Source organism: Triturus cristatus, chromosome 3_1 (assembly GCF_964204655.1).
Source record: "Triturus cristatus chromosome 3_1, aTriCri1.1, whole genome shotgun sequence".
In the NCBI taxonomy this organism is placed as follows: Eukaryota; Metazoa; Chordata; class Amphibia; order Caudata; family Salamandridae; genus Triturus; species Triturus cristatus.
In genome coordinates this window covers 459,573,107-459,587,210 of record NC_140583.1, presented here as the reverse complement: position 1 = coordinate 459,587,210, position 14,104 = coordinate 459,573,107, and the positions used below count along the sequence as shown (strand labels likewise).

Here is a 14,104-nt window from a genome sequence, read left to right as displayed (position 1 = left end):
GTAGAAGGATTCATTTTTTAAACCTAACTCGGCTTTAGGGTAATTCACTCTGGGTGGCATAGAAGTTTCTAGAGTGTAACCTTGTGTGAAAAAAGTAAGTAAATGTAGAATTATTTTAAAGACACGGAGGTGGAAGAAACATATACCAGTCATTGCAATGACCTGAGGATTTATATAAAGGATGGAGTCTTGCTTAATTCCTTCATTTTTTTTTTCACTCCTTTCACTAGAGTTGGGAGGGCTCCAAAACGTGTGGCCGAAAGCGGTGGTGCCAGAATGGTTGGCACTGAGGGCATCAGAGTTTCTTGTCACTATTTAGCCTGAGACAGTTGTGGCACTTCCAGGTGTTAATAGCTTCTAGCGCCTCAAACTAAATCCACTCAAGCACGTTAAAAATGTTTTTGTGTTTTCAGATTTCTGTCGAAAGAGTTTCGTTTTTTAAGTGAGTATTTATTAATCAAAGAGTTACCCAGGCCACTCCCCTTCTAAAGACCCTTCATTATACTTTTCATGACCTCCTTTGGAGACTGCGCCCCTCTTCTATTCCTTTCAAGACATGGTTCGGGTAGCCTGTGGGTCACGAGAGAACTTCAGTGGCTGGAGATGCACAATAGTCAGTCTGGAGTTGTGAGTAGAGTGGAGGACTGGAGACTCTACAGATCCAACTCGTTTTGTCAGTGAAATATTTCTGGAACTGTGAGTACACCTCAGGCGAAGAGGAAGAAATGTTGTTGATTGAAAGTATGGTTGCTCCAGGGACGAAATTTAACTGGAGTATCCAATTTTTTAACCGGACGACGTTGCCCCCATAACATTTGAGAGGGCCCACTTGCCTTTTTGGGGGCATAAGCCCCGCACTTACATATAATAGTGAACAAGGACACTGGGGATTTTTTTTTCTGAAGTCCCATCCCATGTTTTACTCATTCAGACAAGATACATATGGCCACACTCTTTTCAGTGCAGTGTTGCTCTATCGCTTTAATAAAAGAAGTAAGCAAAACATAGCGATATCATTCAAAATGATCATAAAAAAATAGAAACGCCCAAATACTGGAATAGGTTTCATGCCTTTCTCAGTAGAACCTCCAAAGAAAAGACCTGCCTGAAAGAGGACGAAATAAGGACAACAACTTCCAAAGTGAATAGGCACGGTTGATTATTTTATAGGGTCAGAGAAGAAAATTGATTCATTTAGATCAAGTTTAATCTCTGTATGTCTCCATCTGGAAACGAGACACCTTTCAGCGAGCTTAGTCTTTAAGACCAAACTGCAGGGGCCCAAAGCTTTTCTTGAGTGTCCGCGGCAGGCAATGAGGAATGGTGGGCTGCTGAAAACTAAGGCTGTGTAGTCTTGAATCCACCTCGTTCCTCCTTCTTTTACATCTTACACGTCCTGTCTCTTTATTTCACTCTTGCAGGATATTTTACATCTCTGCTTTCTCCCTTTATCGCTTTTTTCTATAATTTGTTTTCCTTCTTATTCCTCTCTAGTTCCCTAAGTCAAAGTCTGGAGAAAAAATCAGCCTCTGTCCCAAAAATGACTACCAAAGCCGACCACCTGCATCCACTGGAGAAATGAAACACTGCCCTTTGGACCCGCTGGACCCCTGGCACTACCCCCACTTTCTTAGATGCCGGGTGGCCCCTGTGGTGAGTGGCACCTTCAGTCAATCCTGGCTTTTCAGACCACAGCGACTCGCACTGAGGTAACTAAGGTCACACGTGACATAAGGTCACGTGACAGCCAGGCATTTTACTAGTTCTTATGGGAGATTGGATTTAAATGCAGAACACCTTGAATGTGCACAAATAAATGCAATTGTCGTTTTCAGAGAACAATTGTATAAATCCAAAAAACTAATACTGCAACAGGTTATGGCAGCTCCTCGTTCCCAGAACTAGGCTACTCGTTTGGTGATTGAACAATGTATCCGGATAACAGAAAGACGTAACACTTTTAAAAAACACATGAGCGCCCTCTCCATCTTTAAAATCAGCTCAGTACCAGGTGGGGAGGTAGCGGAAAGCGAAGACATTGTTCTGCTGTTTGTGAGGATTGCAGGGCATCTGCCCCCAGCCGGCACATGGCTCGACTCGAGTGGGTGCTTTAGTCACAGGCCCCGGAGTTCCTCCAGGGTCTGGCACCCATGCGGAGGCCACGTGCTTCCGTCGCCCGCCCATGGGTGCCCGCCGCCCCACACGCAGGAGGAGGAGCAGAGACACACAGGCAGCGGATCCGCATGGTCGTGCCTCGCGTTCTCTTTATGTGGGAGGTGGCATCTGCTGGAGGCAGGTGGGAAGGACCGCTGTCTGGGTTGCGTTCCCGGGGGTAAAAGAGGTTCACGCGCCGACTCACCCCCTCACACGCCCTTGCTGTTACGGCCCAGGCCCGCTGCTGAGCCGCACTGACGCGGGTATTGTCTTAGGGCTGCTGGGCGGACAGTGACCTCCGCGGAACGATACGGCGCTGGCAGCCGGCACCGCGTCAGGCATGGGACTGCACCAAGGCTGAGCCGGGAGAGGCGCCCAGCGCCTGAACTTGTGAGCGCCGGTACTGGAATAGAGACAAGCCCGGCGCACGCCCGCTCCGGTGAGACTGGCTCCAGGGCAGGACTCCGAGGGAGAGATGGGGTAAGTGTGTGCTCTGGGGATGGTGCAGTCCGGAGAGTTTGGGTCTCCTAGTAAGTTTGTGCAACGACTTTACCGTGTAGCAGTTTTGTGGCTGGTTTGGCATGCGGGCTACAGGGTGTTATGCGTTCTGCTAGTGTGCAGCACCATGGATGCACTTTCAATTGGTGCAGCAGGTGCAGTGACACCGGGCCACAGACGCCTGAGTGGCTCACTGACCCTTGATTGGTGATTTATTTCACAGTTCAAACAGCAGTCAGTGGCCAAATTCCTCCTTTGCACTAGGGCCCGTGACTTACTGGCTGCCCCACTGCTGGTACGTTGGCTTATAATTAGAGGGGTGGTATGTTTTCTTGGGCAGCTGGTTGTGATGAGTTTCTCTTGTTAGCATCTGGTTGTTGACTGGGTTTTATACGAGGTTGTATTTTTGAGTGGTGTGTTTGCCTGCGTGCGGGACACTTAATGCGTGAGGTTAGTTAAGTGATTGCTTTTTCGCGATAGTAGGCGATGAGGGGTTGGACTGTGTTCTTACTGTTCGGGTGGCACGTGTGCCGATCACTCTCGGGTGGGTGTAGGGGGTTTCAGGAAACGGTACATATGTAGGGGAGTGTAAGTGATAGCTGGAAACTAAGAACCATGCGGAATCTGTGCATGACATGCACTACTGTGTGAAGGCATGCTGTGTGGGTTCTTAAGGACAGCGCATTCTGGGCATGGCTTCCACTACTGTGTAGGCATGCTGTGCTGCGTGGGTCCTCTGGAGCAATGTCTTGCAAGAGGGTTGAAAATGGATGTTTGTTGGAATTGTTTCTGAGGTGCGGGTAAATCAAGGCCGAGTGTGCTACACGCGTTGTTTTTTAGGGCGGGAGTGGTGCCTGTTTATTTTAGCGGTTGCTGTGTTTTTCCTAAGGTGGGGAGGCACAATCGGAGTTTGTATGAAATTATAAGACAGGATGCTTTTTAAATCTTTTGGATAGACGAGAGAATGCAGGTTGGAGGGGTGAAGTATCGTAAAATCAGTTGAGTAATGTTCTTGAATGACCTTTTATGTGCTATTGGGTTTCTGGGGGGCTGTTGCATGAGGTGTGAGTCTGTGGGGACATGAATGCGAGTAAGTGGCCCTTGGGCTGTTGAGGGCGTGCGCTGGGGCCGTGAGGCTTGGATGGTGTGTGCCTTTGTGTGGTGATGACGGTGGAGCAGGTGAGATGTGGTCTGGAGCCTTTTACATGATGTGTGAGGCCTAGGTCTCTGGTCCGCGTGCAGGGAGAGGTGGGGGGGGGGGGTGATTGGGTGTGAAGGATAGGCGCATGTGTTCAAGCGGCCCTCAGTGTGACAGCTGTCTGACATTCATTCGGATCCGCTTGTTGACTTGAGTTAAGGATGAGCACCAGGTGTTGGTGATTCACGCTCACAGCAGCCAGTCCCATGTGCCCGTGGCGCTGCCGCGTTGCATGTTGGCATTAAGATGCACTTTGGGTCCCTCATATATCGGCACACCGCGTCTCCAGTACCGCGAAGGCCTGACTCATAATGTGATGCGAGGGCGTTTCTGCGCGTTCCTAAGTGACGAGGGGAGACTCCCGCGCTGTGAGAGGAGCCGTGGCGTGTCAGCTGCTCGTCATCCCTGCTGACAGGAACGCACCGAGCTGTAAGTGTGAACGGAGGCAGCGATCGTGGGAGGTGCCGAGCCGTGGTCGGGCATCGCTGCTGAGAACTCCTGCTTCCCCGGTGCCTGCCATCTTAATCATGTTCAATGGCGTGTAGAGGGTGAAACTTCTGCCCACTTTTTCAACACACTTAATCATGTTCAATGGCGCGTAGAGGGTGAAACTTCGGCCCACTTTTTCAACACACTTCCAGAGTTATTCACGTGTTGGGAAAAAAAGAGCAGAGCACATGCCCACTAGTAAAATCTGGTTTATCAAGCAGACACCAGGTCCCCTCTGCCGCAGTACTGTTCAAAGTGCAGCACTTCACACGTGCATTTCCCTATCAGTCTATGAAGCCATCCATACTAGCCACGAGCCCACCAAATAAACGGCATTGGAAACAAATGACACATGGTCAGTCTAGTTCTGATAGCCATCCACTGCTTCTCCCCCAGACTCCCAATTGTGTACTTTGGATGAAATCATTCTTGAGTGAAAATTCATATTTGCTTGAAAATTAGGTGTGCAGATTGGCAGAGATTAAATATGGCTTGAATTTTTTTTTTATTCCTAAATTGTAGAAGTGGTAGAGGGATAGCGTTTTTAAAGGTTTTGTTGTTGTCTAAAAGAATCTGTGTTATTCTGGGAACCGAAGCAAACATTTGAAGCGCCGCCATAGTAATTTGTGTCAGAAGAGCACAGAGAGCAGCAGCCCGGTGCCTCGAAGCGCTAAACTCGCCGTGCGATTAAAATCCGCTGTACTTGGTGTTAAATCTAATTGGCGGCAGCGTTTTGACTTTTGTCTTCTCTGTATTTTGTTTCCTCCCCCAAGTCAGCAGATTGGTATTAACGTACGATAACAAAGGGGAAACACACATTGAACCGGACAGGCAGCATAAACGAGGGTGATCGCTTCCGACTGCGATCGAGAAGCGCCGAGCGTAACCCGGGGAATGCGAGACTAAAAATAAAATGGGCAGGCTGGTTGCAGTGGTGTAACAAGGGTACCGAGGGCCCTATTGCAAGAAAGTAAAATAGGCCCCCTGTTCCAAGCTGAGGTAGAGTCGGGTAGACATGAAGTACGAAAGGCCCTTCATGCTCCTGGTGTCACTGCACCTCCTGCACTACTGAGAGCTACGCCAGGGGATTTATGAACAGAGGAACCTGACTACCGGGAAATCCACCTGGACCAATTTGTTGCGGGGTGATATATTCTGTAGAGCCAGAGCTTGGATGTGCGCTGAGGCTCAGGCGCCTGTCCTGTGACGCCTCCCTCAGTGCGCTGCGCTCACTGTCTGGTGCGGGGCTTCCTCGTCCCGCCACACTGCCTGCGCCACTGAACTATCTTTAGGCAGAAGTGACGCGCCTGTAATTCATACCACAGGAGCATGAGCTCACTTTTCACCCGCGCGAGTACTCCAGAGGAGTTTACATCAATTTCTTCACACCAGCATCGAATCGCAGAATGAGACATGGCTGCCACACAGTTAACACCCATCGCAAAAGCAATTTCTATCGCAAGTTAAGTCTACCATGATGCAATCTCTTAACCTGCACCCTGGCATGGTGTTTATTACTTGCATCACCTTTTTAAAATTATACCTTTCGCTCCTTGGTCACCTCCCTCTACTTAGTGTGATCTTGGGATACAAACGAATAAATGCGCCAACACCCTTGAATGACTACCTCTCACACCTCAGAGGCTTGCTGGGGCTGTTTCCGCTCTATCAGGTGAGAAGTACCGAGCAGCCGCCTCCTCGCGAGGCGTGAGCCTTAAAGAGATACGCACACCTTACGTTTTGCTGCTTCCTTGTTCAGTTGATATAATGGGGGAGTTAGGTCAGGAATTCGAAGAGACACCCTTCTCCTGAAACCGAATGATCAACAACTGGTGTGTAAATAGGCAGGTTGGTGGCTAGATACTTGTCTGCTGTCATCAGGATAGGATATTGTTTCGATCCAGGAGTTTCTCCACGCTTCTCGAAGTGATGTATATTTTTTAGTATCTGTAGGTCATTTGTTAATCTGTAATTGATTGATTTGGTAATTCGGGTTTTTTAACCGCAAACGTTGAATGAAGTACCCCTACAAGATGTGTACAGTGGCACACTGACCGGCATTCTTCCAACTCTCTGATGCATTTATTGTGGGACTTCACCTTGAAGTTTTAATAACGAATTAAAACTGTGCGTTTTGTAAGAGTTGGGGATATGATGGTCTCTGCGGTTGTGGGAGAGGCATGGCTGAATAGACAGTCCCTACTTGATTGCTGAATTGCTAGAGTGAATGAGGATTTCTCGGGTGTTTGGACAGAGCGCTTGTTAATCCAACAACTGGTTTGTATACATGAGAACGAAGGAGAAGGGGAGCCCCTTACGAGGCGTCCCCAAGAGAACAATACAGCAAAATGGGGGCATTTCCACTGGCTAGGCACATCTTATCCTACAGTACCATGTCAAAGATGTCCTTCATTGCTAAGGATGAAAATTGGGTCCATCCAAGAAGGTATCGCAAAAAGCACGAGTTGGAAAGGAGCATTCTGTGCTCTGAATAATTTCTTGGTGTCGGTTTTCTCGAAAATCTGCTCAGTTACACCTTAGCTGGACAGGATTGGCAAGGGTATAGCAAGATCTGTGGGAAATAGAAGTGGAGCGAATGTTTGACCCTTTATACTAATATAAGACACAAAGAGGGGGCTCGAGGAGAATTTAAGGACCAGTGAGGGCGCTCTCCCCAATATGACAATCACAAAAACACTAATTGTCCTCGGGTCCAGAGAGAAGTATATTGAGAGGAAGAGAATCAAATATCTCAGAGAGATGGCTGGTGAAAAACTGTCCTCCTAAGGTAGTCCCTTTTATAGGACGGTTTCCCTCACTCACCAGAGGCGTCATGCTTCATCATGGGGATACCTCCTCGTGTCACAATTGGTGTTTTTGTGACCCTTTATACTATCAGTACTGCACAGAATAAACCAGGCAAATGCCTACCCTTTATTCAGCTGAACACTTGCCCCCTTCCTGGTCTCTTCTGCTTCAGTCAGCCAGGATGGGATTCTTCACTAGTCCCTATTCGATTACATGTAGCTCTCACCTCAGTCCGTGCGCTGCTAGAGAAGCTAAGGCAATCACACCATCTCTTGTTCTCTTACTTACTACACAGTATGTAATTTCTCAGTTTTGACATACTACCCGAGTCATGGAAAAATGTCCTCATAGACACCCCTTCTAAAGAAGACGAATTCTGAAACCTCTGTCATGGCAAAATATTGCCCTATCTTGCTTCTACCTATGGTTGCTGTTACAAATGGGGGTGTCTAGTTGGCAGAGGTAGGTACCTTGTCCAAGTAGGGACTCTTCCTTCTAGTCAGGATAGGGGAGTTACACTCCTAAAATAACCCCTGCTCACCCCATTGGTAGATTGGCACGAGCAGTCAGGCTTCTCTTGGAGGTAGTGGTAAAGAATTTGCACATAACCAACAGTAATACCGTGTAAGCACTACAAAAGGACACCACACCAGTTTAGAAAAATATTAAACATTTTTATATACTTAAGACAAGACCAAAAACGATAAAAAAATTCCACAATACAGTACTTAGAAATCTTCAGTTATCAAAATAACCTTGAAATAAAGTTCCTTGAAGTCGATAGCTCTGTCTGGGGAAATCACAGGGTTGTGAACAAACAAACCCGAATAGTTCTGGCTGACCGCGGCGTTGCGGGCCAGCTACGGTGTCGGGGAGACCCGCAAAACAGTACATTTAGAAATGCAGGGCATCAGCAACCTCTCATTGAGCTTCTGAAAGCAGAGTGTCTGCAGGAGTCAGTTCCGCAGGTCAGTGCAGGAGTCATTGGGCCCTCGAAGTCACACGCGTTGCAGAACAAACTCCTCGCGGTTGAAGTCAGGAGCGCTGGTGTCGGCGGGCATCGGGTGCTGCGGTGCGAAGTGTAGCGGTGCGGGTGTGCGATGCCACCGAGCCGCTGCTCGCTCTGCTACCTGAGGGTGACGTCAGATGGCGTCATCAGTGAGACCACGGTCGCAGTGCAAAGTGATGCAGTGCTCGTCCCAGTGCTGGCAGGTCACGGTGCAAGCAGTGTCATCATCGTTGCTGAAGCGCTGTCGTCGGCTGACTAAATGGAGTCGATGGTGCCCGCATCGGTAGGGCAAGGCGGCGGTGCAGGATGAGGGCGGTGCGTCATGTAACTTTACAAGAGGTGCCCTCGAACCACGGTGCAAGCTTCGGGGTCCATTTCAGCATGAAGCGTCGTCGTCGGGGATACCAAGGTGGTGTCATGAAGCGGTGTGGTGTGTGGTGCCCACAGGTTGCGGTGCAAGCAGCGGCTCGGTGGCGGTGTCAAATGGCATCGTCGGTGAGACCGGGGTCGTGTTGCGACTGTGCCCTCTGTGGTGCCTTCAGGACACTGAGTCCTGGGTTGCTTATTCTTCTGTTGAAGCACAAAATACACAGTCCCCAGTGCTCTGGGCAGAAGAACTTGAAGTCTTTGCTGTTCCTGAGACTTCTTGAACAGGGAGCAACTTCTACCTCAAGCCCTTGGAGAAACTTAGAAAAAGAGATTGCAGAAAGTTCAGTCCAGTCTGTTCACTACCCAAGACATAAGCAGCCACTGCAGGCCAACACAGCAAAGTGGTAGTTCCTCCTGACAGCTTCTCCAGCTCTTCTTCTTGGTCCAAAAGAGTTATAAATATTGGGGCCCAGACTCCAGAAATTTAGATCACCAAATCCTCTGAAGGCAGAGAGTGTCTATACCCAGCCCAAACTATTACTGTCCTCTCTGGTGCTGCTTCCTGGCAGAAGGTGAAGACCGCATTGTCAGAAGCAGATCAGGCTCATTCAGGTGAAAGGAAATCTGCTCCTTCCCAGCCCCTGTTCCTTCCCAGTCCCTGTCATCCAAAACCCAGACAGTCAATCCGCAAACCCAGCAGAAGCCTGCTGGATGGCTGAGAAAGAAAAGGCCTGCTTTCTAAAAGTGGTATTTTCAAACACAGAATATAAAAAATCACCTTTGCTAAAAGATGCATCTTTAGATTGAATTCAGGCATACTAACTTTATTTTCCTACCTTAATCCCAGGGCCAGTTATATTTATAAGATGTTATAAATAAGATCCCCATTCTGTCCTATGGAATTAGGTAGCCTTGCAATAGTGAAAAACGAAATGGGCAGTAATTCACTATCAGGACATGCCACACACACCAGGGCAAGTCCTACCTTTCACATACACTGCACCCTGCCCACAGGGGTACCTTGGGCCTACATTAGGGGTGACTAAGAAAAGGGAAGGTTAGGGCCTGACAAGTGGGTACACTTGCCAGGTCGACATGGCAGTCCCAGACTCCGAGCTGGCGTCTGGACCGGACAGGTTTCCAGTGCCGTCACCTGAGCAACCCCCCTTGATGGTGTGGGCATCCTACGCCGCTTAGCTCAAGGAGTAAACCCAATTCCTTTTTAGGTCCTTTACAAAGGGGGCATAACAGACTCCTTAATCACACACAACTTGTATAGGAGACACTACCCCCCCCTTTGCCCAGTAAGAGGGTGATTTATACCCCTCTCACTACACTTAGTCTGTGCACCTTCCTCACATCACTCACCTCTACTGGTCCAAATGAAACGCCAGGGATCGCTTTGACCACTTAAGGCGCGAAACATGTCGACCACTTTTTAAGCTACCTTAGACACATTACGTCTTGATTGGTAACAATTAACCTACGGGTTTTTTATCGTACCAAGGGTACCTCCTTATTAAAACACCCCCTAGTCTTAGGTAACCCTTAGGTACTTTTAATTTATTTTGCACACACTACCTCCACTCCTTATCCTGGTACTTTCCCTCCACATACCCGCATGCACCCATCGGCAGCTCTCTAAAACATCTCCGCCAAAGAGACCCTTCGGGGGACCCGTAGGGCATTGCACCGCCGGCCCGACGAGGAGCACACGCCTGATGATGAAGCATGACATCCCTCGGGGTGTGTGAGGGCAACAAGAGACACTTTGTTGTCTCCTCCCATCCCTAGTACCTTACCCTAGACCTAATTTCTCCTCTATCCTTTAACATTAGGCTGGACTTTGGTCGCCCTCTGACCATATCCACCCCGGAACAGTGTCCTCATAGTGATTACCCCATTGACGTTTCGGAGCATAGGCACTGGACCATTAACTAGCTCCTGGTCCCCCCCCTTTTTTGTTTTGACGCAGTCCCAGACTGCACACAGGCTCTGCAATGGCAGGCCAGAGTTGCATTTACAGGCTGCTTGTGTGTGTGGCACAATCCAGTGCTGCAGCCCACTAGCAGCATTTGAATTACAGGCCCTGGCACACTCCGTGCACTTTACTAGGGACTGACAAGTAAATCAAACATGCCAATAATGGAACCACCAATCCATAGTAACAATTTACAACAGGAGCACTTGCACTTTAACACTGATCAGCAGTGAGAAAGTGCACAAAGACACTAAGGCAGCAAAAACAGAGTCAAAACCGGGAGGTCAGAATGCAAAAAGTCAGGGGAAACACGTCAAAAGATGAGCCCAACAATTGCTAAAATCACGGAAAGTTTTGTCTACTGCCAACTCCCCAGTTACATTGAAGAGCACAGCTCTTTAACCTTTTTCATTAAGGGTTCCTCTTGCAGCATGTAATGTCATCAACTTGATTCTTGATTAAGAGGAGCAGTGGCCCTCATCTTAATCGACGTTTCTCCAGCGGTCAATACAGTATCTCATACCTCCATTTTACTTTGGGATATCTGAGTCAATGGCTCAGTGGAGGTTTGTTTTTTCCCCCTGAGTTTTATACAGCACAAACTTGACCCGAGGTATCAGATCACTTTACATGAGCACCAGTTGCTTACAGAAGGACGCATTCTGTTTTTAAATTTTTTTTTTTAGACACGGTGAGATTAAGTGATTTGCCCAGAATCACAGGATGTTGAGCGTCCCTGCCGAGACTCTAACCCGGTTCCCCAGTGTGTAGGTCGACCGCTAGGCAACATCCTGTCCCCTGAGGTCTGACTAGCTCCTTGTCTCAAGAACTATGCATGGGTAGCTTCACTGGACCATTTCTTCCCTCCCTCCAAGCCAAACAGCTGTATGCTTCTGCGGGGCTTTTCCCTCAGCTGGTCAGCAGCCGCGGCCCGTGGAGGAAGTTCCGTGGGGCGGTAAGGCGGGGCGGGGGAAGGGCAGGGTGGGGGGTTCTAAAAACCGGAATATGGATAATTGCAGGTAAGTAAACAATTAAATAAATAAAACGAATTTCGTAGCGCGCGCTGCATCGCAAAAATGCGATGCAGCACGCGCTACGAAATTCGTTTTATTTATTTTATTGTTTACTTACCTGTAATTATCCATATTCCGGTTTTTAGAATCCCCCACCCTGCCCCTCCCCCGCCCCGCCTTACCGCCCCACGGAACTCCCTCCACGGGCCGCGGCTGCTGGTCAATATTTGACATCAATGTGACCCCTCTAAGTGAGCTCCAAGTGTCCTGCAGCATAAGGCTTATTTGTCTATGCTGATGATGACCCAGGTTATCCTTTGACTTGATGGTGATCTGTCGATACTTCAGAAACTGTTCAAGAGCTGTCTCTGCTCCGTGACTCGGTGGATGGGCTACAGTTCTCGAAGGCTTAACAAGGACATGACAGATGGCATCTACTTCAGAAATCTCTTGTCTGGTCCCATAATTGGTGGCCATAATCATTTGGTACTTTACTCATCCTTGTTTCTTTGGTCTGCAACTTTGATATTATTTTTAAGTCAACATCTAAGTTTTGAAAAACGCATCAACAAACTTACTGGTTTCTGGATGAGTGATCAGGAAAATCTGTATCTTTTCCCACGTGTGAGAAGAAAAACTCTTGTTCAAGCAGTCATTAATTTCATGCTAGATTACTGCAATTCCTTCTTTGTGGCCTTGCCTGGATATTTGCTGAAGAAACTTTAGGTATTGCAAAATACAGCTGAGTGACCAGTCCTCAGTTGCAGTAAACATGCCCAAATTAATTCTCACATGATCACCCTTCCCTGGCTTCCTATCACAAGAACTTGCCTGTTCAGGGCTCTCTGCTTCTGTTACATGCAAATATGTAGCCCCCTTGCTAGAAACGACATCTTGTCTCCGCTTCTACTGCATCTATATCTCTTCATTGTGGCTAAGCACACATGGTGTCTATTTCGAATTATAATAAGGATTGTCCAGGAGGTGTGCCTTTGTAGTGATCTCTGCTAAAGTTTAGTATGCTGTCCCCTCCAAACCTTAGTTATGAGAAAAAGGTGTTCTGATTCCCCACATAATTGTAAACTAGTCTCTTTTCCTTGTAGTCTTCTTTTGCAACAGATTCCATCATCTCATTTGCTAGCATCAGGACGCCCTATCCCTGGGTAATTGCTCGCTTCACAAAACCCAATACAATACAAATATATAGTGAGTCAGGAGTAGCTAGAGTTGAAGTTAATTTGTATTAAATCCCATCTGGTACGTAGAAAACACCTGCACACAGGCTATCTGTCTGGCTATTGATGTGATGCTTTTGCCCTTAATCACTCACAATTGATAAAACTGCTACATCCTTATGTTTTTATTGAATATTGCTAAAAAAAACTACACTTCCTGTGATATCAAAAGTGATTCAATTTTCATATAGTGTTTACACCTCCTTTGTAATTTACTATACTGTCCTATTTTACACATTGGTTTTTAAATGCCTGTATTGCAGCACCCCCATCTACTCTCTGCTAATGTCCACATTATGTAGTGCCTTTGCAGCCCTCAATTTGAACTGTCAGTTCTGTTAATCTTTCTGGGTATGCGACATTTGGAACTGCACTCTCCAATGAGTTCTAAGCAATGCTTTATGCAGATGTCACCCAAATTAGCTTTTCTGTTTGTAAAACTGTGTTCCTTTTTCTTCCAATAGTACTGTACATAGATGAGAACTTTGAATTAGGACCGGCGTACTCTTACTTGATTTCTAATCAGAAATATTCCTCACCTACCAGCACGATGGTTTGTTCTCTAATAGATCTCGGATCTATCTTCCTACTCATTGCATAATGTACTCTCTGCGTCTGGGAAATCAACAAAACGTCAGCTTGGAGTTACCTTTTAAAGAACCATGTTTTTTCTTGTAATCCTTCTTATTAATGCTGCTAAAAAGTTCAGAAGACTTCCCACTGATTACCATATAACCTGAGAGTGAATTCCATGTAACAGCATTCCGTGCCTCCCGCTGAAGTTTTCAATTCTTATATTTTCCCTACCATAATCGGAAGCCCTGTCGATCTTAGGTTCAATTTATGGTAGCATGTTTCATTATTCTGGCAGAAGGTGGACTTGATGCTGATTTCAAAGAGGATATTGAAACATTAACAATGTTGACGTTACTCAAAACACCATCCATTCCAGAAGCCGTATTTGCATTCCTCATAAAATGAGCTACGCACATTAGACAATCCTCCATTGATAAAGCAACTCTTTACTTGCAACTACATTCAGAACCTCTTCCAAATGATGGCAAACGTATGGAGGTCTAGCCACTCATATTGGGGATGTGCATTGTGTCCATTTTATCGAGATAAATCCAAGCAGATCTGTATTTTATGGACTTTTTTCCCCCTTGGTTTCTTCCTGGCTGCCAGCAACCAGACATAATCGGGTTAAAATATCTGCTCTTATCCCTCTCATTTCAACACGGATCTTTGAAGTGCTTCTCGGTTTTTTGCTCTTTGTTGTTCTGGTGTGTTGCAAGGCATTATGGCATCATTTTCCTCATTACATTTGGACTGTTCTGGTGCATTTGTGCT

General features: G+C 47.2%; 1 protein-coding gene across 1 annotated transcript in view; it reads left to right on the top strand.

Moving 5' to 3' along the window:
- Positions 1-2,218: 2,218 nt before the first annotated feature.
- Positions 2,219-14,104, top strand: part of HOMER2 (homer scaffold protein 2) — a 511,148-nt gene continuing 499,262 nt past the window's right edge. Inside the window, exon 1 of the mRNA XM_085644272.1 lies at positions 2,219-2,634. Coding sequence (XP_085500398.1) covers positions 2,630-2,634 — 5 coding nt within the window. The 5' untranslated portion in view covers positions 2,219-2,629. The remainder of the gene's footprint in view (positions 2,635-14,104) is intronic.